This window comes from Oxyura jamaicensis, chromosome 13 (genome assembly GCF_011077185.1).
Source record: "Oxyura jamaicensis isolate SHBP4307 breed ruddy duck chromosome 13, BPBGC_Ojam_1.0, whole genome shotgun sequence".
In the NCBI taxonomy this organism is placed as follows: domain Eukaryota; kingdom Metazoa; phylum Chordata; class Aves; order Anseriformes; family Anatidae; genus Oxyura; species Oxyura jamaicensis.
The window spans coordinates 8810050-8834468 of NC_048905.1; the positions used below are offsets into that span (position 1 = coordinate 8810050).

The 24419-nt window shown below is 47.2% G+C and overlaps 2 protein-coding genes across 3 annotated transcripts in view; both read left to right on the top strand.

The window, feature by feature from the left end:
* UBTD2 (ubiquitin domain containing 2) overlaps nt 1-8057 on the top strand; it is a 58868-nt gene extending 50811 nt beyond the window's left edge. For both annotated transcript variants that reach the window (XM_035338688.1, XM_035338690.1), the window contains exon 3: nt 1987-8057. In XM_035338688.1, coding sequence (XP_035194579.1) covers nt 1987-2384 — 398 coding nt within the window. In that variant the 3' untranslated portion in view covers nt 2385-8057. The remainder of the gene's footprint in view (nt 1-1986) is intronic.
* An 8039-nt stretch (nt 8058-16096) lies between these two features.
* The window catches only part of STK10 (serine/threonine kinase 10), a 47766-nt gene continuing 39443 nt past the window's right edge, over nt 16097-24419 (top strand). Inside the window, exon 1 of the mRNA XM_035338346.1 lies at nt 16097-16662. Within this exon, the coding sequence (XP_035194237.1) occupies nt 16507-16662 (156 nt within the window). The 5' untranslated portion in view covers nt 16097-16506. The remainder of the gene's footprint in view (nt 16663-24419) is intronic.

Consider the following 24419-nt stretch of genomic DNA (forward strand, 5'->3'; position numbering starts at 1 on the left):
TATTTAAGAACTATTGGGGTTTGGGTTTTTCTTTTCAGCAAAAAAAAAAAAAAAACACACCTGTCTGCTTTTTCTTACGCACTGATTTAGAATGTAGTACTGTGGCATTTACTAAATTGATTAGGTGTACAGGATGAAATTAATGTTTTAAAACCAAAATATGAGAGCTTCAGGCCCTAGTATATAAATCACACGCACAGTATCATGGAAGCTCTGGATCCAATACAATTTTGATAAAGCTGGTTTGCTCTGAGGTTCATAAATGATACAAGACCCTCCTGAGTGGTATAACTGTATTTCTACAGAATTTCCTTTTTTGCTTTGTTTTCTCCACAAATATCACTGCATGACAGCCTCGGCACTACTGGTATAAACAGAGTAGCCCCCTCAAAGCGGTTGCACTTAATCTTTGGCTAAAATATCAGTGTTTTTCCTCTGTGTATTTTCATCAACACAAATTATCCTTAAAAAAAAAAAAAAAATGGGGGGGGGGGATTTCTGTCTGAAAGACAGTACATACCCAGCACAATAGTGAGCTGAGCAACCGCAAATCCCCAAGTTACAATTTTATAGTGCAGTTATTTTGCTGATCAAACAGCAAAGTTTAAGACAACTCGCTGTCAGCATGGAAAAGCCTCCAACCAGCAAAACAAAACAAAAAAGCCTTAGTTTATAACAAGGAGCAGTAGAGCGTTGTGTGCAGAACTGCCGAGTCAAAGAGTTTTTTAAATATTCTGTAGCTCAAGGACTTGGCTTCTCTTCAAACATTTCCAACTACAAAAGGATGGAGAATCTTGCAAGTGAATGTGCCCCCTCTAGGGGCAAAAATGTGGAAATCTGTTACAGCAGGTAAATCCAAGACGCTGGTGAAGCATTTATTTGGAGTGAGACCATCTTTTTTTTAACCCCGCTGAGAAGGGATTTCTGTTGGGAATGGGATGCACCTTCCTCTGCATCTTGTTTCCCTGGTTTGCTGCAAGAGGTGATACATGTTGTGAGCAGGGCTCTCGTTTCTGGGCTTCTGATGCTTGAACTCTTAGAGGTTATGAAAAATGTGCTGCTGTTTTCCAGGGGTAGTTCTTGAAATGCCTTTATAAAGTGTGTAAGGGTGTTTCATACTGTTTAAAAAAAAAAAAAGATGACTTTATTAGTTCTGTAAGAGTTGTAATTGCTGTTCTGTGTGCATGTTGTACAATTCCAGTGGGGGAAGATACACCATGTGCAAGGCAACACACCACTTCCTTGTCTTCCTTTAACACAAACACCCAGATCATCCTGGGGAACCTCTCAGGATTCTGAGGAGATAAAGATCAATCCTGAAACTTCAAGGATTCGAATGTGGGAGCTGCTTTAAACTTGCATCAGTTCTGTGTCGCTGCATGTCACTGCTGCAGCGATGACACCGCAGCCACAGAGTTGTTGAACTTGGGTGGTCATGTTTATTTTCTCTGGCAGTTATCACTAAAACACAAATCCTATCTAAAACCATTCCAGCAATTTTTGAATGTTTGAGAAGTTACAAAATCATTCTTTCCTAGTAGTCTTTTGCCTCCAGCCTTTGCCATTTTGGGTTTGGGATTGTGCGTTTCATCCCAGCAGTATTTTCTGGGTGGTAGCATGCCCTAAATCTCATCTGTGCTGCCAGTGACATGCTCTTTGTTTAAATTACACATGGGGAAAATAATATCCTCCCTCATCTTTTCCTTCCTGCTGCTTTTGAAGTTTGCCCTGCTTTATCTGGTGGGTTGGGTGCATTTGGCTTTTGTGGGGAGTGCTTTAACTCAACCCCAAGTTTTCCGTATGAAAACAAGGTAAGCAATTTTTAATGAATATGTGAGGGTTTCCTACTGATCTGTTAAGGCCTGAAATCAGGCCTCCTCACCAGGTGCCTTAACAGCAGGGTCAGTGCTTCCAAGTGTGAATGCTTCAGTTTTAAATCTGAAAGGCATTGACCCTCACTTTTCCCTATTCTCTTACCTCCTGAAGGTGCTCTTACGGAGTGTTACGATGAACTGGGCAACCGGTACCAGCTCCCCGTCTACTGCCTCGCTCCCCCCATCAACATGATCGAGGAGAAGGGCGACCTGGAGACTCTGGATATCCCGGACCCGCCGCCTAACTCGGGGCACGAATGCCAGCTTCGTTTGCGCCTGTCCACAGGCAAAGACCTCAAACTGATGGTCCGCAGCATGGACACGGTGTACCACATGAAGAGGAGGCTGCATGCGGTGGAGGGAGTGGAGCCTGGCAGCCAGCGCTGGTTCTTCTCGGGCAGGCCACTCGCAGACAAAATGAAACTGGAGGAGCTGAAAATCCCAAAGGACTACGTGGTGCAAGTCATCGTGAGCCAGCCCTTAGCGAACCCAACCCCGGTGGAAAACTGATTTCTGCTTGTTTATTGATTCTTCTTTCCTCCATCTCTGTCATGGGATTGGTTTTCACTGCCCTCTCTTCTTTCGGTTTGTCCTGCTAATGGATTGGTTCCAAGAAATGACCAGCAAAAATTCCATCTGTGATGGAGATCTGCAAAAACAAAACATAAAAATGTAAACTGGCCTTTGGGGTTTGCCTGATCTCGTATTTAACACAACCAACAGCAAGCAGCACAGGGCAAGGGCAAAGAAAGGAGTGGGGAGGAGAAGGGAAAAGGGGGACATGCAAATGGGGGGGAAGAGGTGGTCTTTCACTTAAACAATACAAATATGTAATGATTCTTAGAACTGTAAGTGGTGTCCTGATCTACAGAGCAGGAGTAACACAGAGCACTTTTATAAAAAATAAAAAATAAATATGAAAATCAATATTCCATATCAGCACCACCTACAGTTCATGCAAGACCTGCAGCTGCTCTGGGTAGGAGCCGCGCTGCGTGTCCATGGGGATCGTGTGTGGTTTGACCTAACTTACGTGCTTCGTCCGGGTGCTGCTGAGGCACCACGAGCCCTGGGTGGAGGAGCTGGGCTAGGGGCTCAGTCCCTGCCCCACGTGGGTGGCTCCTGGCGATGCTCAGACCAAGCAATTGTACATTCCAAGGTGGCAACGCAGTCCTGTGCCATTGCTGGCTCCAGCGCTGGGGACATAGCCTGCCAGAGCCTTAGGCAATAACTTCGTAAATGTATACTTTTGTGTACTGTACTGTAAACCCGCTACAAGACTGACTTAGCCTGAAGTTTACAGGCTGACTGGCACCCAAGTACGTGCCTGCCGCATTACTGTATGTCACTCAGATCATTAAAACAAGCGTTGAACAAGCTAGCTAAGGTGGGTGATGCGCTGGTCTGCGATTAAGGATTAGCTGCATGACCTTTGTCAAGTGGCACTGGTGTGCTCGCTCTAATAGGTACAGGTTAAACTGCGGTTACACCCAAATGTAACGGATTGCAGCTTCCCCTGCTCGGTTCCTAGAGGGCACAAAGTGTGGAAATAGTTAGGAGGACACATGAGCACACGCATCTCAGCTTTTCCTCTGAGTCTCATTTGCAGCAGCAGCCTGTCTTCTAGATCTGGTGATCCTGTAGCCAGGACAGTTGGAGGTATCCTCACCAACACGCGTCAGCAGCCCAGAGGAGCCCTTTTGGAATACAAGAAGTCCTTTTCTAGTCTCAAAATCTGAATCAGATGAGCATATCTGTGGGGGAAAGAACTTGATGGTCACCTTGGTTAGAGATGTGCTCGGTCCCTTGGCTGCTCTGCACCCTTGTCTGGCAATGCCTTTGGTTGAGATCAAATTCCACGTTCCTTTTAAACTTGATTGCTACTTGGCTTGTTTTTTTCAGCCATTACTGAAATTACTTTATTTCTTCCGAAGTCTAATGTCTAATATGCTGGTCAAGCTAATCCTTTTTACTGGTTTCTGTCTTCCCTCTCTGAGTCTAGGGTCTAAACCTACAATTGTCCCAACTCTTAGCCATCTGCTAGTGAAACTGGTGGGTTTGGACTGATGATTGCTACCTGTTGCTACTTCATTAATGCCGTAGAACTCTGTTTCTCAGAATCTAATGGAGTTTCTTGCTCCACAAGCATCAGTGTAGAGCCAGAATGAGCTAAGGTCACGCATGCAGTGTTGCAAGTCTTTCCCAACAGATGGAAGCAGATGCAAGATTTACATTGATGTTGGTGCAGCCAGCTTCCACCTCTTGGCAAACCGATCCACATTCTCTGTGCATTTCCCACTCTACCCCAAATAAATATAGCTTTCATTTTCATCCCTGAGTTGTATGCAAAGAGTTCCTGACAGCTCCTTAAACCCCAGTTCTGTACAGGATGACTGAGGGGTAGTGGCAGAGATGTGTAAAGGAAAATTGGTTCTCTGTTCTCGTAAACACCCAAGTGACTTGGTTTTCTTTTTTCTTTTTGAAGATGAAAACAAAGCTGATTAATAATCTAGAACAAAATTTTTCTTTTTCTTTTTTTTTTAAGACAAATATGATTTAATATACTGGGGTTTTGCAGCCAGATCTTTTGCATTCCAGAGGAAAAAATATTTATTTGATATATAAACAACTCAAAAATCTCTTGGATTTTCACTGGTCAAAGGATGGTTTTGTGCCAGGAAGACGCTACTTGTCTCATAAGGCATAATTTATATCTTTGTATAAATGGCCTTTGCAATGTCATTACCTTCCTGCCCCTTCCGGAAAGGGGGGTGTGAGATGGGCAGAATTGTGATAGCTGATTAAGAAAGAGCAAAGCTGAAACCGGGATGACAATTCTGCAACTGCAAACACTAAAACACTAAGATTTTTTGTAGATTGCGCTTTGGAGATTTATTTTCCTTTTGTTCAGGCAGTTGTTACCATGTCCTGGTTTTGAGATGAGAGCTCCTTCTCTCCTTCCTCCCCCTCTTAGAAAAGCATCAATCATGTTACGCTGTAACAGGTTACCGTGTTTTATATCAACTGTTTTATGGGGGGGAGCAAGGCGATGATCTGAAGGCTGTGTCATAAGTGAGCTTTGAGGAGAACAGAGACCTGGTTTATGAAGATGCCCTGTTCTCTGATAACCTCTCTCCTCTCCTGTCCAGTAAGTACATAGTTAAACCTGAAATAAATGGTAAAATGCATTTACAGATGGAAGTGAAGAGGAGATTAATTTCTTTATAAAATGGCAGATGTGCTAAGCACGTACCCTACTGGAACCAAATTGTACAAGATTTGTATTAGGAAAGAATTCAAAGTTTCCAAAGTATATATTATAAAAGTCAGTAACGAAAGCATACAGCATGTTGACTGACATATCCCTTGTACATACCTGAAGGCTGCAGTATGCATCGAAGCAGTCATTGCTGTCTCTGTGAAATTCCTTGTCCTTTGAGGTTGTCTTCAGTGCAAGTGCAGGGGACCAGGCTGGGGCTCCTGCAGGACTCGTGACCGTTCCCGGAGCGGGGAGGAAGGGAGGGAGGCTTTAAGCGCAGAGCAGAGGAGGCACGGCTGAGGCAAGACTAATGAAGAACCAAAATGTCATTTAGCTTGCAGGACCAGGTGCAGGTCTGCATGTGGCTGCTCACCTGGAGGGGATGGAGAGAAGCCTGCTGGCGGTGCTGCACCTCTGTAGCACGGGCATACGCTCAGCTGTAAGCTCGGTGCTGCTGGCAGCCTGGCCTCTGCTGGTTTTTGGCACGTTGATTGGTGTGGTGTCCTGGGCAGAACTGAAGTAACACAGCGGATTTGTGATGCACGCAGCCATGAACAGCAATGCCAAGTGCTGACGAGAGGAGTAATAGGATTTTCTTTTTGTTTTGTTAGACCCATCAGCCCTTTGTGTCATTCCTGATTAATTCTGGCCGTGAACTCATGCCAGTAGAGTACATTTTTTTGCCATGTCACTGACAGGTCTGTTTGACATGCTTCAGAGTTTTATACTCTGTTGTTGCTTCTGCCTGGCCCAGAAGTAGTAAACCAGTGAAAGCCCACGCTCCTGCACAGCCTGAGAGGCAGAGAGGCACGAACGTTGCAGAACCTGCTGGGGAGCTCCAGGAAAGCCTCGGATGCTGTAGGTACGTTGCAAAAGGATGCTTCAGGTCATCCTCCACAGTCAAGTGACAGCACTCCTGCAGAGCATCCAGCACCCAAAAGCTTGATTCACTTTTTGTGCTTTTCTGTTTATTGGTGTTTTCTACAGAAAACATAGCAGGGAACAGCTGCTCTGTGAAACCTCTTCTTAGTTTTCTGAGAGCCTTTTCTTCTCTAGAGCTTGGAAAACTAATTGACGTGAATGATCATTGTAACGAGTTGTTGTTTTTTTTTTTAATAGCCACACAAATGCTAAAAGCAGCAACAACAAAACTAAAAAAAGAAAACTCATCCCAGGAGCAACCAGACAAACCCACAACACCTCTTTGCCTTTCACAGAAAACTCACAAGTTGGGGAGGAGAGGAAAGGGATCCGTTGATGCCACAAGGCAACACGTGCCATGTGCGTAACACTTAGCAAACCAGGTGGCCAAGTGATAAAATATTGCTGTAGTATGACATGCTTCTGCATATATATCTATCGTTAGTAAATAATATAAAAACTTCAAAAATGCTATTAAAAATCCTAGTTTGTTACAATGGTGGGATGCTTTTAGCCATGGAGTTTTGAAAGCATTTTAGCTGTGTAAGTGTTGACGAATTGAATGCTGTACATTTCTATCTTCTTCAGAAACAAAAGTGGTAGCTACATTTCTGACTCTTGATCTGTATTTTACAAGCTGTTTTTTTATGTCACTGTAAATACGTTCAAGACCCTGCACCTTATGCAGAGAATGTTTACGGTTTTTTTTAAAGAAAAAAAAGTTAAGATTTTTGTTGGCTTTTTCACTCTGCTGCTCAGACCTTGTTATGTTGAAATAAAAGCAGTCTCTGTTAGAAAGGGGCTTTTTTCTTTGCCCTTGACCACTTCCTCCGTACGTCAGGCTCCCTCCTGGATGACGGCTGGCAGCTCCTGGACGGCTCGCACCCTCTTGGAGCAGGGCGCAGAGGTACCTAGAGAAAGGAGTTTTTGAACACTTGCTTTGGGTGGGTGGGGGTGAGCTTTGTACGCTCTGCAAACTTTCTTGGGAGAAAAAAGAAATACAACAAAACCTTCAAACCCCCTAGATGTTGGTGATCTGCCTTGCAAGCTCTAGGAAGTCTTTGAGTTAAACTTTTCAGCAGCTGTGCTTCTGTCTTCTCCCAAAGAAGATGAATGTCCTACTGTTATATCTGCAGCTACAAACACTTCTGTTGGTTAACGACTGTATATACAAGTCTGCCTGCTTTAAGACTTTCATTTTCATCAAGTGTTTTTGATTGTTCTGCTCTGCAAACGGCTCTCCTCTTCCATATTTCATTTAGACACTCCGTAGCCGCATGTGTGTTGCTCTTGTTCCTAGGAGATGGAGCTATTGCTCTCCTTCCACGGGAGACGTGTACATGCCACCGAACCTCCAAAATTCAAATAGTTGGAAGAAGAGATGTGTTAACCAGCGGGCTTCTTCTGTGGACTTGGAAACCTTTAATAAACGTGTCCACTGGACTGTCCCCGAAGAAGTATGTTTCTGTCCTTCAAGCAGGACCACTTGTTGGGTATTTATCTGGTAGAACTCTGTATTTGTATATTTTACAGACGATGACCATTTGATCAGAGCCATGGGGCAAACAGAGAACTTAAAATCCTGACTCCTGCCTTAAAACTCCTAGTTCATCTTGAGCTCCAAAAATTCTGCACCTGCTTGTTTCAAAGTCCCTTTTTCCGTAGGAAATTTGAATCCAGTTAAAGGCTGGAGACGATTTAAGGAAATTGAAATCAAATTAAATTTTAGCTGATGTCTTTATTAAAATAACTAACTGGTCTTGTATTAAAAACCCTGTTTGTGCCTCTCAAGTCCAGGGAATGTTTAAAAAGTGGAGGTGGCTTTTGAGCAATGATTGAAATTACTGCATTAGCTGGAGATCTGTAAGCCACTTGCTTTCGTATGTTCTGAGCAAGAGACTTAGGTTTGTGTCCTCTCTGCCTCATGGTAATGGCTTTCAAAGATGGCTGGTACCATCAAATTTGTACTTCTTGAATAAATATCTTCATTTTTATGGTAAAAACCTTTTGTACGCAGTTTGTTTGTGTGTGCCATGTAACAAAGAAGCATTCATACGCCGTAGGGTACGGTGCTAGATTTGGTACTGACACAGAAAATACACAGCTCCAGCACACAGTCAGACAAGGACGAGGGAATCCCAGTGATGTGAGCTTTTTTTTTTCCCCTGTAACTTTTATAAAATCTTTTAGAATCAAATATACAGCTGTGTAAAACATGTTTTTTAAGTTTTTTCCCCCCTTCCTGGCTCATTCAGCCAATGAAGAGTTCTAGGCATATATAAAGATGCTGTGAACATCAGGTAACTTAAAAGGCGTGCTGTATTTTTACATTGTGCCTCTGTTTCTTGGCTGACATATCGCAGTAGTGTGTGCACATTTTTAATTAACTGCAAAGCACAAGTAGGTTGTTTTTAGACTGTTAAATTATGTGATTTTTTTTTTAACCTAGGGAAGATCTTTTACCATTGAGAGCAAACCATCATGATCTTCTACAAGTCGGAAACGCTGTACAAAATTTCCTGTATTTAAAACAAAAAATAACAAAAAAGATTTTTTTTTCCTGCATTTAAAAAATAAAAGTAATACTGGAAATGCCATGCCTTAAGAACTAAACTCAGTGTTATTTTTCTTTTTGAATTTCTTAAATAGGACTTTTAATTCTGAGCTGGAATTCCATGACTTTTTCATTGCCTTCTAATACCCTAGAGCCACGTTTTGGTGGTTGCTTTGGTGTGTGCCAAAGCACCTTGCAAGTAAGGTGTGTGATCCGTGGACAATGCAGGGCCCCAAGGAGGGGCAGAGCAGCCTGGAGATGCCCTTGGGCACCTCATGGGAACCTCCTGTGAACAGCGAAAGTGCAAACTGATGGATTGGTGTAATTGTCCTGTAATTAAATTAACTGACATGTTGTCTCAATTCAGGTCACCACTGCCTCGTCTTGATTAACTGCCTAATGTATCAGAGGAGTACAAATAATTTTTTTTGTAGTCTGCTTTGATCTAATGTTATCACAACCACGCCTTTCAAAATTTTTTAAAAGCATTTATATATTTAAGTCTTAGGATATTTTTGTGGTAGAATCCATGTGAATTATAAACTTGCCTGAATTTTTATATATATTTTTGTGTGTGTATACATATGTATAATCCCTTTTATATATACATATTCCCATTCTCAGAGCTGATGCCCTCAAACACCGTGATTTATAAACAGCGTGTGGTCTTCCCTCTTCACTCCTCTTCTAGCTGAGCAGTGTGGTCTCTTGTGGAGCAGCGGGAGGGATGTTCATCTTACGTCGCTGCGTGTGTGCATGCACAGCCCCACGCACCCCAAGCTGTCTGCGGTGTCCAGAAGCTTGGTGTGTGAAACGAGCAGGGAAACACCAGCCTGACTGTGAACCTAAGCAAAACCCCAGCAGGAAGCGGACTTTGTGTCAAAAGTGCCCAAGAAATTAAATTTTCCCAGTTGCTGCTGCAAGCAGTGAGGTTGGGTGTTTGTTCATACCCCACAATGTATGAGCTCAGGGGAATATATGCTGACTTGTGGAGCAGTTATATGGACTATTTTGTTTCCCTTCTTTCTAGCATGGAATATAATTAACGTTTACAGTGTGGCCGTATTCATAGTTAACTGAGCCCAATCTCACTACACGAGGTTGTGCAGCGTGCTAGGGCCAGCGCAGCGTTTCTTCCCCCGGGTGGGCGCTGCGCCATCCCTGCAGGCTGCGTGCCAAAGGCGAGCTGGCCCCGTGCCCTGGTTTGGCAAACGCGCCCATCCTGCTCCGTCTGGGCTCCTGCAGCCCGGTGCTGCACTCGTACCTGGTGGTCAGCTCCAAAGACATCACATCTGCTGGAAGGACCAGCCTGACTGCAGACCGAATTTTGCTGCTGCTCATACGGGGGCGGTTGCCTTGGTCAGTGCAGGAACTCCAGGTGCCCTCCGCATGCTACAGGGGGAATCTGGCTGAGAGCTCATAAAAACACAGGGCATAAAGGTAAATTCCAGCTTTGCGAGGAGTGGCTCGTTGTGTTCTCACAATCCCTGAAAGTGGGGCTTTCAGGCACTTGGTTTATTTTCTCTGGAGTCGGAGCTGTTGTAAAGGTCTGGGAGCCAGGATGCCATGCTACAGGCGTGCTCAAGCCTGGCTTCATGTGGGGTCAGTGGCTGAGCCTGGAGATGGGAATTTTCTGTTCTAATTAATCCCTTATGCTACAGCCTCGCAGCTACATTAGGGGTGGTCTTTAGTGGCAGCGAGTTTGGAGGAGGCTGAATGGTGTGATGCCCTGGGTGTAAGGTGAGAGGGGAAATAAATTCACTGGGCTGCTGTGTCCAAAGCGTAAACAATATTTAGCAAGAGAAACCGCCTCTCTTGCTTTCCCTCCACATGGGTTTAATTAGGTGGTTAAGCTAACAAAGAAAACAGCATTTCCTTTAGTTGAGCTGTTCCCCACAGGAGCAGTGACGAGGATGCAGGGAAGCTGCCTGACCCCCAGGCACGCACACTGAGGCAGAAAACATGGGAGAGGGGAGCTGACAACCCCAGCTGGGTGCTGCGCTGGAGAGGAGAATCTGCTGAACCTAAAATTGGCATTTCTTTGTGCTCCTCTGAATCTGAGCATCGCAAAACAGCCGGCAAGGAGGCTCCTCATTAAAGTAGTGTGTGATGGCACTGGGGGACAGGCAGAGATCGTCTCTCAAACGCCAAGACCCCCCTGTTGTATATGGTGGTGGGTAACACTGGTATCAGCCACTCTAGGGGAGAGTTGTGCCCATCCTTCCTCCTCGGTTATCAGTCTCTGGTATTCATCTTGGCAGAGCAGTGGCAACATGAAATGGAGAAAATGGAACAAGCAATTGCTGGGCTATATGCCTTTGGTTTATTCACCTTCTACAAGCTTGATCCATCTATTTGGTGTCTATAAGCTCAGCCAGGGGGGTGGAGGAGCAAGGCTGCATTGTTTCCAGCTGGGAAAGGTCTTATTTGGTCTACTGGGAGCTCGCTGGTCCCACTGGGAGGCTAGTCACTGCTCCCTTTCCTTTCTCCTCTTTCTTTGCAGAAGACTGCAAACATCTTGAATTCCACATAGCTCAGTTTCTAGATTTGGAGATGGGTATCTAGCTTAGTGAAAAAGCCTTGGCTAATATAATCAGTTATTTCAGAGGCAGACCCAGCACCCCAGCTCTCACCCCCTTCTCCAGCTTGCTCCAGTTCCTCAGCTCACTGAAGAGAAATTGGATGCATCTTATTGCCTCCAGCTCCCCCCAAACACGTTACAGGCTCATAGGGCACCTCCTTGGCACACAGATATTTCTCCACCGTTCTGTAACGGCTTGCAGGTGTGGTGGTGATTCATCATGTCTGGGTCACCGTGTGGCTGGGCATCAAGGGGAAGAGCAGAGAGCCTTCACTACTGCATCACACAGCTGGGCTGCTCCTACCGACATCGTCCTTTCCCTCAGGTGGCCTTCAGATGAGAGGACAGCATCGCTGCAGCTCAGGGCTGAGGCTGCTCGGTCCAGGAAACTGCTCTGAGAGCACTGGGGAGCTGTCCCCAGCGGGACTGATGCTTTGATACCCAGCTGGGCTCTTACCCCCAAAAATGCTCTCTACCTTTTGCTATTTTGCTGTTAAACCATCTTCAATTAAGACTGTGGGGAATTATATCCATAAAGAAGACAGGCTGCTCTTCTTGCTTTCTCCCGCGTAGTTTCTGCCTTCCTCTCCCAGACGCAGCAAACTTTTCACCTGACTTTAAACACAGGGGCATTCATGGCCTCTGTCTGGACTGTAATTTCTCTAATTTTACCTCATCTCCGGAAATATCAGTCCTTGAATATCTTAAGCTCTTCTTTCTGGATGTTAAAGAGAAACTTTGTGGCTTGAAACTCGTGACACAATCATATCACCATCTATGTCCAGCAGCTGAACGGCAGCCCCCCAGTGCCGGTGGACAAAATGCTTCTCAAGATGGTTCTGTTTTGGGGCAGAAAGGTTTAGAAACAGGTCACGAGCGCTGATTTCCTGCTTCGAAAGAATACGTGGAATACCAGACGGTGCTCGTGTCCAGAGAATAAAGGTGACCTCTTTCTGGCCGTGCCTGCAGGAAATACCAAGCCCCCGGTGCTTCCTGCACACAGGCAGCAGCACATGGATGGGCTGGGGCTGCCGGCTGTGCTGGGGGGCTCCTCACGGCTCAGGATGCACACCGTGATGCAGAAGTCATTAAAGACAATCTTCCCCAACACATTGTGGTCCAGCAAGTCAAATAGCAGCACGAGCTGGATTTTATTCAGGCCTGTCATAACAGAGCATGCAATAAAACTGCGGATCTGGAGAAGAGTGAGCTCTCAGGCCTCGTCTGCACAAAGCTGTGAGCAGTAATTAGCAGGATTTTTTATTTTAAATGCCCGCTGCTCCCAAACAAGTTGCACAGGCAATTAAAAACACAGCAGCAGACAAGAGATAATGTTCGGAATTAATAGATGGCATTAATGAGATGTCTGATTTATGAAAGGGGCATAGGCAATTTTCTACATGGAAGGCAATGTTAAAGTGCCCGTGATTTTCTGCCTTCCTTTTCTTCCACTACACCCCAAAGAAAAAAAAAAATACAAAAAACTTTTTCAGTAAACCAGAAACATTGAGAAAAGAACCTATTTTTCTCCTGAATTGCTGCCAGAAGCTCAGTCCATGGGAAGAGGTGTCGTCTGAGCTGGAGCACCACGGTGGCTTGCAAAAGCCCGGGAATAGACTCCAGACCTGCAGGCAGGACGTGAGGAAGCCGTGAACCAGCAGACCAGCATCTGCAAACAGCCCCATGTGGAGAAAACTGTTGGCAACAAACCCACCTGCTTTGTAGCGCAGAGCACGGCCGGTTTATGGAAAGGATTACATGATGGGGTTGCTGCAGTACTAAGGAATTAGCTTCGGCGAGCCAGAAATTCACTCCTGCCCTATGTTCCTGGCATCTTGCTTGTACAGCTGTAAAGATCTCCTTTATCACCACCCCGGGTTTTTTGTACTTCGATTATCTGCTCACTGGGGCCGGGAGCTGGTTATCGTGTTTGCGCAGTGCTAGCAAGCCTGACTGGGGGCTTTACGAGCTGCTGGGATGCAGGGGGTGATGATACTGTAAAATCAAACAGGTTTATTGGGCTTTCGGACCTTCTTCTGTTTCGCAGATAGGGAAGGAGGCAATTGAAGGGGGAAAGGGACACCCCCAGTGGGAGCTGAAACTCCCCCTCAGCTGCTCCGAGCGGTCCCACGAGCCGTACGTGGATCAGGAGCCACCAGGCCAGGTAACTTCCAGAGCCCCCAGGGCATGATAGAGTAGGGAGGATGTGCTGGGGTGTGCTGTAACCGAAAGCTCTTTGGGGTATTGCCAAGCACTCGAATCAGCTAGCGGCTAGGTAATTAGTATTACGGAGCGCTGCACTTGTTGTAACATCTGAAGTGCAATGTTTGTAATCTCCGGATTTAAATCCTAAGCGATGTAGCGTTCCCTATATCTCTTTTCAAAACATTACACGGGGCCTGTAATTTTATAGCATTAATGCCAATCTCATTTTGGAGAAGTGCTTACTGTTGGGGCTTTCTCACACTGAAAATCCAGGCGCTGGAAATGCTGTGCCAGTGCCACTGACGCTAAGCAGAACGGTTCATCTAAGTAGGGACACTGCAGAAAACACCCAGATTTCAGCTTCATCTCCCAAACAGAATTAGCACCAAGGCACTGACCCCTCACAATAAGAAAACTCTGCCTTAGGACCAGAACACAGCTTCTGTCACACACTTCAATGCTTTTTCCATGTTTTCAAGATTTCCCATCAGATATGGAGGCAAAGCCTTGCCTACCACTGATAAAAAATAATAAATATAATAATAATAAATAAATAAATAAATAAACATTATAAAATCGAGTGACAGAAATTATTCTGGCAATACTCAAGAGCATTGAGTCTGATTAAAACGTGCAAGATAATGAAGATTTAAGGACTTACTCTAGCAAAGCAAGCGACCATAATGCAAATCTCAAGCTCAGACAAGTGGTACCCCAAATTTTGTAGGTCCAGGCTGAGGTACTCCTGCAGAGCAGCCAATGCAGGGCATTGGTTTTCCTGCTAGCTGTGGTTTTAACTTTTCTAATTTCCAGTACCTGACATTGTCCTGTGAAACATCCTTGTGATCTATAGCTCAGAGATGGCTGCTTTGGAATGCCCGATCTCTTATTCAAGTTATCTGTCGGGAAGCTGAACCACTCATATTTATGTCCATCACCCATTTCTCTTCCCATACGGAATGAGTCCAACCCAGTCCTTACCCCTACACTGTACCAGGGGCGCTGACAATAAAACCAGACACCACTGGCTTGCTTCGGTCCAAGGACCCTCTGCAGCCAACATTTACGTGCAGAGCTGCGTGTAGCCTTGCCATCAAGTTAGCAGCTTCTGCTCCTTCGGTCGTGCTGTGCTGACTGCTCCGAGCAGTCGTGTTTAACACAGTGATGCTCGTGGCAGTCTGCTCACACGATCAAGGGCACTTCTGTGAGCCTGGGGCAGATCTGCAAGGGTTTTTGTTGTTGCTTCTGGAGTTTATAGTCTCTTTCTCTTATTCATCATTTGGAAAACTGTAAGGAGAAGTAATCGGTAGGCAGATGATTAGCCTGCTTGCTGACTTGGTTTAACATTTGCAAGCTTTCTGCAAGAAATGGGTGGAAAGAGTGCAGAAGGCTGATTCCTCTTGGCTGTGAAGAGACAGCAAATCTGGTTATAGGGTGTCAAGTGCTGGATAAAAAATGCCACAGCCCTCAGTGTGCTGTACTCTATCAGAGTTGCTCAAAAACTTCTGAAAGGCTAATGTGCATTTGCAAAATTTATGCTAGCAGAGAAATCACCTGTGCGAGCTCCTGCCTGACCGGGCTGCCCTCCGATGGGCTGCAGGGCATCCGCCCACGCTGCGAGCCCTTTGGCACAGGACTTATCTCTGCCGAACCTGATAAGGGTGGAGGTTCCCTATACCTGCCCTCAGCTGTTGCGGCGGCAATTATGAAGATGACTGATGCAAACACTGATCAGGGAGGTAGATGACAGAGCAAGGGAAATGACCACAGGTAGCAGCTGGGGAGGTCCAGCAGGACATTAGGAAAAACTTCCCACAGGACAGTGGTGTGCCCTGCAGCAGGTAGCCTGGGGAGGTGGTGTCTGCTCTGTCATGGGAGGCTGCCAGCAAGCACTCAGATGGACAGACTGCTGCCTGTCCTGCTGCGTGCTGTGACACCCCTTCCCCGGGTGGGAACTTGGGCTGGGTGGGCTCTGGGGGTGCCATCTGAGCAACATTTCTACGCTTGTGTGCAGCACCCAGGCCCACTATTTTAATAAAGTAAATACTCTACTATCAATATGAATAACAGAAAAAATGAGTAATCCCTAAAACACTGGAAAAATTGAGATTAAAAGGTGTGTGATTTTGAAAAGCAGCTGCTCTGATTCTGTTCTTACTCCGGCACTGCCAGATCTGCATGTTGCATCGTATCCAAGACTCAGGAAGCTAAATTTTTAAAAAGTTCTCTATTATTTCTGTTTCTGGGATATGGGTTGTATTTTCAACTTTTTTTTTTTCTTTTTTTTTTTTTTTTTCCCACAGCCCACTGGGGAGAGGGGAATAAGTAGGGGAACACAGAGCTTACTTCAGAAAAGCAGCTGAAATTCTACTATAGGCACGGATTTCCAGGAACTGCAGTTTTAAATAGCATTTTCGAGCATCACTACTGGGAAACTCCCAGCCGAAATGCTAGGGCTGCTCACACCAGGATAAATCCAGCTCTGCTTAACAGCAAAGGCAGCGAGAGGCGGTGATCAGCCCCCGCGCTCCCGGGTGTTTAATCAGGGAATGTATGAGTTCCCACGCCGGGAGGCTGAGCGGGGCGCTGCCAGCATCACACCGCGGGATGCAGGGGGGGGGAATCCAGCTCCGACCCCCGCCCTCGGGGCACACAGCAAAACACCCGCAGCCGGGGAGGGGTTGGCCCCAGAAATTACCGAAGGCGGCTGCACCGTCGGGTATTTCCCCTAGGTGTCCCCATTCAACACGTGATTTTCACGATGCTTTCCCGAGGGATTTATTATTTTTAACCAGGGGGAGGATGCGCGCCTTCCCTTTCTCCCCCAAACCGGCTCGCGAGCCTGAAACAACCCCGTGCCCTCCATCCCCATGCTCCAAAGCTGAGCCTCGCTGAGCTCCGCTGAGTTTTGCTCTGCCCCTGCCCGGTCCGGGCCAATGGCAGCGGGGGCTGCGGGCGGGCCAGCAGGTGGAGCGGCGGCGGCTCCGGGCACGGCTCCGCTCCCCGGGGCGCTCGGCGGCTGCTACCGGGACCTCGGAGCCGCCGGGCTCCCGGCTCCGCACGGAGCAGTACCAGGAGCTGCAGGAACAGGAGCTGTAGGAGCGGGAGCAGCATGGCTTTCGCAAATTTCCGCCGCATCCTTCGCCTTTCCACCTTCGAGAAGCGCCGCTCCAAGGAGTACGAGCACGTCCGCCGCGATTTGGACCCCGGCGAGGTGTGGGAGGTGGTGGGCGAGCTGGGGGACGGAGCCTTCGGCAAGGTGTACAAGGTGGGTGCGCGGCCGGCGGGCTCGGGGCACCTCTCCTGCGGCCGCCCCGTCGGGCTGGGGGAGCCCCCGATCGTTTTCCTTTCCCTAAAAGCCGTGGGGGCAGCAGGGAGCTGGACCCCCGGCACCTTGGGCTGCCTCCCCACGTCCCCTGAGCTGCTGGAGGGGAAAAGAAGCCACTTCTTGGCCTCTCCTGCCTGGGAGCAGCGGCAGCGGGGTGGCGGGTGGTGCTGAGTGCGGGGTGGTGCTTGGGGCAAAAAGAGAGAAGCATTCTTCCCCTGAACCCCATCTTTTTCTTTTTTCCTTTTTTCTTCCCCCTCTCCCTCCAACTCGACCGCTTTCAGAGCGTGTGAGGTGCTCCCTGCCAAACCTGGCGGTGCAATGAATGGAGATTTCTTGGAAGTCAGCAGGCTCCGGGCTGCCTCCAAGTTTTGTGAGCCTCCGGGGGTGACATTATTTGTAGTCCTGTGGTCCTTCCTGGCAAAAAGAAAACTTAGAGGGAGAAGAGGAGCCTGGCTCCTCACTGGTGGGGACACATCCAGTGCTATGCCAGTTTAACCTTTGTGTTGGGGGAGCCGGGTTTTAAAGGCCAAATGCTCAGCTGTACTTTGCTCTCCAAAGCAACTGCATTCTCGCCTGTAACTGGCTCTGAAATGCTCCAGTCTTCTCTGCGAGGTTGAGACAGGAGACTTTTGGCTGGGGCTGGCTGGAGAAGCAGGTTGGGGATCCAGCCTTCTGGGGCAAGCTGCGTAACAAAGATAATTTGGAGTTGGAGCTGTGAATTTGCTGCTTGGCAATTGCTTTCTGACAGCCTCGTTGGAACATTCAGCAAGGCATTGCCTTGAGAAATAAGTAGTAACTGCAGAGAAGGTCAGGAAGGAAGCTGGTTGTTTTCAGATCAGGACAGGGGTGTTTTACCACAGCACTCCAGCTTTTATCTATTTATTTTCTCTATCATGTTATTTGAGAGAAACTCTCTAAAGAGCAGGCTTAAAGTGTGCTTTCCACACACTGGGTGAAAGTCCTTGGTGAAGGATCCTTTCTGCCAATAAAATGCAATTGCTGATAATCATAATTTAATGTCTGGTATATTTATAATTTTAAAAGTAGCACCAGTAGCGACTAGTGCATCTGTTACCAGTTTACTTGGTGTTGTGCATTGGAAACCAGTTTGTATATAGCTGCGCTCACTCTTCTCCTGGGTAATTACTTGTATTAGCTAAGGTTTCTCATGCAATGATAGGAATGAGGTAAACATTGTAAAACAAGTTAATAGGCACCTGAGACAAATGAAAACTTAGACAAACACCTGATTTATATATCCTCTGTTTTAAATGTGTTTACCATAGCCTACATAGTGAAGTTTTCAGAATGAACATACTTTGAAAGTGGCTGGTTTGGTTTTTAAATCTGTTGTCATACATGAATGCCTCCACTATTAACTCCAGCCTGACACTAATACGTTAAATTATCACAGTACCTTTATATATGGTGGGCTAAGGATGTCAGCCTGTCAGATAATAACACTTTCTCATCCCTAATTCCATCTCCTTTGCTCCCCACTTCAACCCCAATGAGAATGTGGATTGTAGCATACGATACCGTGCAGACCGTGCGGCTACAACCCAAAGTTCTCTCCAAGTGTAGGTGAAGTTGTTAATGTGCACTTAGACAACTGTCTGCTTTAGAGAGGTTTTACTGTGGCTGGTCATGGGGAGGGGACTAACCTTGTGACAAAGCAAACGGATGGTTTATGCTTCGTGGTAGTTAAGGTTTTTAATTCTCAATTTTCTTTGATCTCTTCTCTGCCCATCCTTCACCTAGGCTGGAGCTCTTGTGCAAGATTTTGTTTATTTGTTTAAGGTTCCCCAGTTATTCAGGTGACACGTTACTCTAAAGCCTTATTTTAGATAATAGGCAGTAGCATTGCTAAGGAGTAGTTTCCTGCCACACAAAGATTTAACTTGCATATTCTCTTCCTTTGTCTTCCTAAATGTGCAGCACTACCTTAGGTGGTGATATAGGATGCACAAAGGATGGTGACGTGAAAGACCGGGCTTGCCTTACTGCTCAGCTGCCAAAAAAGCCCCAAACGAACAACGCTTGCGCACAAGGAAAACACAGGCAGCCGAGGTGCCATGAAATCTTTTAATAAATCCCTTGAAGTTACTTAAGTCAATTTGCTCTTCACACCAAAGCAATCATTCACAGCAAGTCAGGGTGTTTGTATGGCTGTGAGAGTTTCAGGATGTTTGAATGGAGTTCCTGCCTGCCTTCCGCCCCCTTTCCACACACGGAAGCACGGGGATATGATATAATCCGTGATATAATCCGCCTGTGCTTGCATCCTGCCCTGCCTCCTGCATGCTGTGCTCGCTTGTAAGCGGCCGTGGTCCCTGCGCGGGGCAGAGGATGGGATTTGTACAGAGAACGCTCTGAAACCCAACCAGAAAGTTCTGACGGGGGAGCAATTTTGATTTTCATAGAAGAAAAAGTGTGTTTGTTTTAGTAGGTCTCGTTTTTATGATGCCAGGCTTGAGTAAGAGGAAGAAAAGCTCTGCTGTGCAGTGGTTTTGCTGGTGTTAGTGCCTGCAAAACACCCGGGGAGCTGTTCCTCGGGCTCCCCATGCACTCAGCTGAGCAAACTTGAACTGGTTTGACATAGCATCTAGAGAAGTAGGACAGGCTTGATTTAAATGTTTGTTAATTAAAAATAATCGAGCCTGCAGTAGAGCCTGAAATGCATATGGCAGACCTTAAGAAACCAACCTGCAGCCAGTGGGATTTCCCTATTTCTATATAAAGACTTTCTTCTTCTGCAAAAGAGGGACTTGATGGTATGAGGAAATGGTGAAACTTCTTGCAGAGGGTAACGAAGCTGAAAAGTAGGAAGGGGGTGGGGAGAGACTTTCTTCCTTGCTTTCACTCTATTAATCTCTTGGTTTTGGTACCTCCAGTGGCTGTGATAAGGAAGCAATAGCAGCCCATAGATAGCAACGCACTGCATGCCAGATAGAATTAGTTACCCGCCCTGTCCAAAGTTCATTAAATCAATGATATTACATTACTCATTAGGCTGGTGACAGGGAGCTGCAAGCAGTGTGTGCTAACCTGTGAAGTCTGCAGTACCCCAACGTTTGTGAGCCTATAAAAATACAATTTCCTAACTCAGGCCCTTTCCAAACAGCCTTAAAAACACAGAGTTACCTTTTGCTGCAGAAACACCTAAGACACATCTCATAAAATACTTAGCTGTGCCTGTGTTGGTCTGAAGGCGATGTCTGTGGGTGCGTGCGGGGAGGGAGGATGGTGGCAGCAGTGCCGTGAGCTGGCTTCTGGCACAGGGCTGAGCTTGGGGCCACAAGGATGCTCCAGCTGCAGCCATGGGCTTCAGCCCAAGCACTTTGAGCAGCTCCTGCACAACCCACTGGGGGCAGGGATGGGGGATTTACTGCTGCAGGCAGATGCACTGGTGTCAGCAGGAATAGATGGATGTGTCCAGGCTCTTCTGGGCTGGCAGGGAAAGGGCTCGGACTTACAAAAGCGTGGCTCTGCTGGAAGGAGGCTGGCCATGTTTCTAACCGTGGGATTGTTTTGCTGTGCTCGTGCCTCTTGTGAAACGCTATCTTGGTTTTCCAGCGTGTGCTGATGGGGACACTGGCTCCCTGATAGCGCTTTCTTCTCGCAGGGTGGGGACAGGATGGGAGCGCGGGCTGCCACGCTGCCCCCAGTGCAGTGGAAAACTTCATTTGAATTTGCCTTCAAACAGCTCTCTGTTCGAAACAGGCGCCAAGATAGATAACGCTCAGCCCCGTGCCACAGCAATTCATAAGCACACCTCTCATGCGGTTCTCCTTTCTTCTCCAGATGCAGCTCAGAAAGCCACGTTTGGGTTATCTGATCTTTTATGGCGGCATTAGTGCTTAATGCTCTCCCTGCTACAGACTATAAATGCTCCGTTTTGAAATTTGGGTAATAAAGAGCTAATTGTTGAGGTGTCGTGCAGCTGCCTCGTAAGCTTGGCTTCCACAACGTGGGCCCAGGAGAAGTTGCAGGACGTCTCCTCTGCTCACAGACCTTTGCTCACCAGCTGAGGTTGCACCACGCTCGGCTGGTTCTCGAGTGACTTGGGCTCAGCTTCTGGCAGGCTGATTCATGGGGGTTTTAACATGCAGTTCCTGGAAAGGGTGTTGTGGAGGGATGCTAATCTGCTGGTTTGCTTTTTTTAAAAAAAAAAAAAAAAAAAAAAAAAAAAAAAAAAGAAAAGAAAAAGGTTTAAGTTGATTGCAACTGTGTCCAGAAACAGGGCAAAAAGTAAGATGATTTCATGACCTAGCTGATGGGTTCCTTCCCCCCTTAAAACGTCTTAGGAAAAGAGGAATGGGAAGACACCACTCCTTTACTTGTAGAGCTGTGATGCAACAATATTAAACCAGGGTGAACTTTAAACTGGATTGAACTTAATGGTCACTTAAAACTCACTGAAACGTGTGCTGCTCTGTCCCTGCAAGAGTCCAAGAGAGGCTTGTCTTGAGTTCTGTGGAGCTGCTGCTTGCTCTGTGTGCAGGGGGAGAGGGATCCCTCTGCATGGCCTAAATATTTTGACAATGACTTCTGTGTCATGGCCCGCAGCTTGGCAATGCTGTGGGCAGCTGCGTGGAAGAGAAAGCTCAGAGAAGCCTTTGAGCCTTTCACTCCCAAGCACATGGCAATTGTTGTCCCTTAGAAAAACCCCTGCCCAACATGCCTCTTGATTCATTTTTTTTTTATTTTTTATTTTTTCCCTTTGCCCAGTTTCTCTGGAGGCATGTGAGGGGGGGGAGATGTTCTTTTTCTTCTCCTTGGGGTGCTGCTGTCTGTAAATCTGGGGCTTTTCTAATGCATCTTATCTCAAGCCCACTCTCAGTGCTTGGCCACGGGGAGCTCTGACCCCACACTACCCCGCAGGCTGGGGGTTGTGTGTCCCTGTTCCAGGCCATGCAGGCACGCAGCCATTCAGCCCACGGCCAGGCCCTTAGCACTCCATGTGCTCAACTTGTTGCAGAAAGTTGCCAGGAAACTCAGAAGTGGTTTCATGGCTTTTTTTTTTTTTTTTTTCCTGTTCTTATTTTTTTTCCCCAATGTTGTGGTGTTAACTGAGTGAAGATCAAGGCAGGCATACCTGACTTGAGGCTCTGTGCCTTTCCAGGTGGTTTGAGGGTTGCTTTGTGCTTCCAGCCTTGGGGTCTATGTGGGCTGAAGTTGTTAGATCCAGGTAGATCGTTCCCCTCTTCCATCTCTTCAAACATTGCATGGGTTTCTGTTCATTTCTTGCTTGTGCTGGGCCTGAGAAACCAGCTGGTTTCCATAGGTGGGTTATGGTGTGGTGTATCTGCAAAGAAGCTCCCTGACATTCCTCTGGCCTCTGCTGCTGTGCTCGGGTGCAAGGTTCACAGCACTGCATGGAGCTTCTCTGCTCCTTTACTGCTGCTTGGGCTTGTTGGCTCTCCCTGCCTCCTGCCAAGCCTTTAAGGCAAAAAGGGCAGTACGTGCCATGCTCTGGTCACACCTTTTTTGCATGCCCCTGTAGAAAAGAAGCCCTTGGTCATTGCTCAAACTCGCTGGCAGTGTTTCTTTCCATTACCCCTAGCACGTCAAACCAGAGGAAGGTGTTTCTGCATTTTTACTAACGCCTTTCTGTGTATTTTGCAAGCCACTTCCACTTCCCCCGAACTCTTGCAAAAGTATTGCCACAGCTGCCAGGGTGGCAGTGCTGGTGCAGCTCACAAGGTCAGGGCCAAACCCGGCCAAATGCCTGCAGACAAACCTCAGCGTGGGTGCTTATTTACCAGGGGTGCTCAGCAAATAGAGCTTGGGGGTGCGATGTGCAGGTGGGGCAGAAGGGCTTGTTGCATGCATGCTGCGTTTGTCCCTCTGGCAGATAAGGAGCCTACTGGCACCCTCCCACATCATGGGATGAGGCTCAGAGTTATTCCCCCAAGCACGTGTTTTGCACCTGAAGTCATAACTTGTGAGCTCAAAACGTAAAGAGCTGAGCTCCTGGGATGCCCATGCTGGAGCCCGGCTGGGTCTGGCTGGGGTCGCTCAGCACCACCTGCAGCAGGACGTGCTGCCTCCCTCCCTCCCTGGGCTGATGTGAGCTTGGGGTCTTCTCTGCCTCCCACAAGTGCCCAGGCTGGAGGGCACAGCACCCTCGGGTGCCCCACTGCTCCAACCACGCTGCTGCACCCGCTCATCTCTGCTGGCTGGTGCCAGGGGTGAATTCAGCATTTCCAAAAGAAAAAAAAATAAAAAAATAGAGTTATTGTGACAAACTGAAGTGGCTCTATGGGGCTCGTCAGACATGGAATTAATTTCAGCTCCCATTGATTATTTGACAATAATAGGAACACTGACTAGAGCCTGTCTGTCCTGTGCTTATTGATGCAGACAGCTCAGGCAAAGTTCATTGGAAGGCAATTAATCATTATGTTATCCCTGAGAAATATCTAAAGGAGCAGTTACTTGCATACAAAGACTCGCAGTGGGAATACGCTGCATGGAAAATCAAGCCAGGACTATCAGCCCCCAAAGCCATGGTGACCATGGGGCTTTTCCCTCTTGCTTCTGCAACTCGGTGAGATCTGAAACATCAGCACTCCCAGCATGTGGAGGGAAGGGAGCCTTGGAAGACCCCGGGCCGCCAGCCACACTGGCAAGCGAGCCCAGACAAAATTCCCGTGGGACTGCTCCCTTCTGTCACTGGTGAAGGAGGGCTCGCGTGGGGTTTTCTTGCAGCTCCCAGGGCAGCGTGCTGTGCCTTGGCAGCAGGACTGTCTGAGGAAGGACACAACAACCCTGCCTGCCGGTAATGCGTTCTGGAAAGGCTTAAAATAGCCTGGATTTCACAATAGCTCAGAGGGTGAGTCACAGGCAAAGGCCAAACAGCTTTGTCGGTCACCTGAACTGTCACCTCTTACCCATTAAACCCATGAGGTAAGCAGCACCTCTGCCTTCGAGGAGTGATCCTGCTTGTTCCCTGCCCGCTATTGCCTGGCAGCAGCATTCCCAGCACCCACCTTTCTCTGAAGGGCTTCAGCAAGATCCTTTCTTCCTCTTGCTTTGTATCCTGAACCTTGGCTCCTGGCGTGGCTTTCTGGAAGTGGTTTATTGGATAACTTTTATTTGATGTGTGCTCTCTTGTGAAATGCATGTCCCTGCCTCTGCACAGACCTGTCAGCCTACCTCTGCGCAGCACGTTGGTTTGCACAAAGGCTGCCACTGGCCCCAAGAGCATTTTAATGGGGTTTTAAATGCTGAGACTGCAGTGAACCCAGCTATGGTTCAGCAGCACCTCCTGGGCAATATGCTGGTAGCTGTCTGCTCTATTTTTATACTAATTAGCGCTCCAGGGACAAATTACCCATGGCATTAAAATGCCCAGCAGAGGAATTAAATGTCAGAAGCGGATGCTTGTTTTTTGTTGTTGTTTGTTTGATTTAGGGATTTTTGTTTTGTTTTTTTTTGACTGACCAGCCATAGGTCACACATTAGCATCAAACAGGTTCTGTTCTTGGGATCTTGGTCTTCCATCCACATATTTCACCAGAAAATCTGATGGTCTTGGAAACACCATGAGAGAAGTCATCATTTCCATCACTTCAAAATGGGGGCTTGACCCTTGCTGAAGCTTAACATAGAGGTGAAGCTGTAGAGAGACAACTCTTTTCTTCCATCCTGCAGCTCTTGGAGAGCGAGCACTGGGTGCTGCCTTTCCTGAG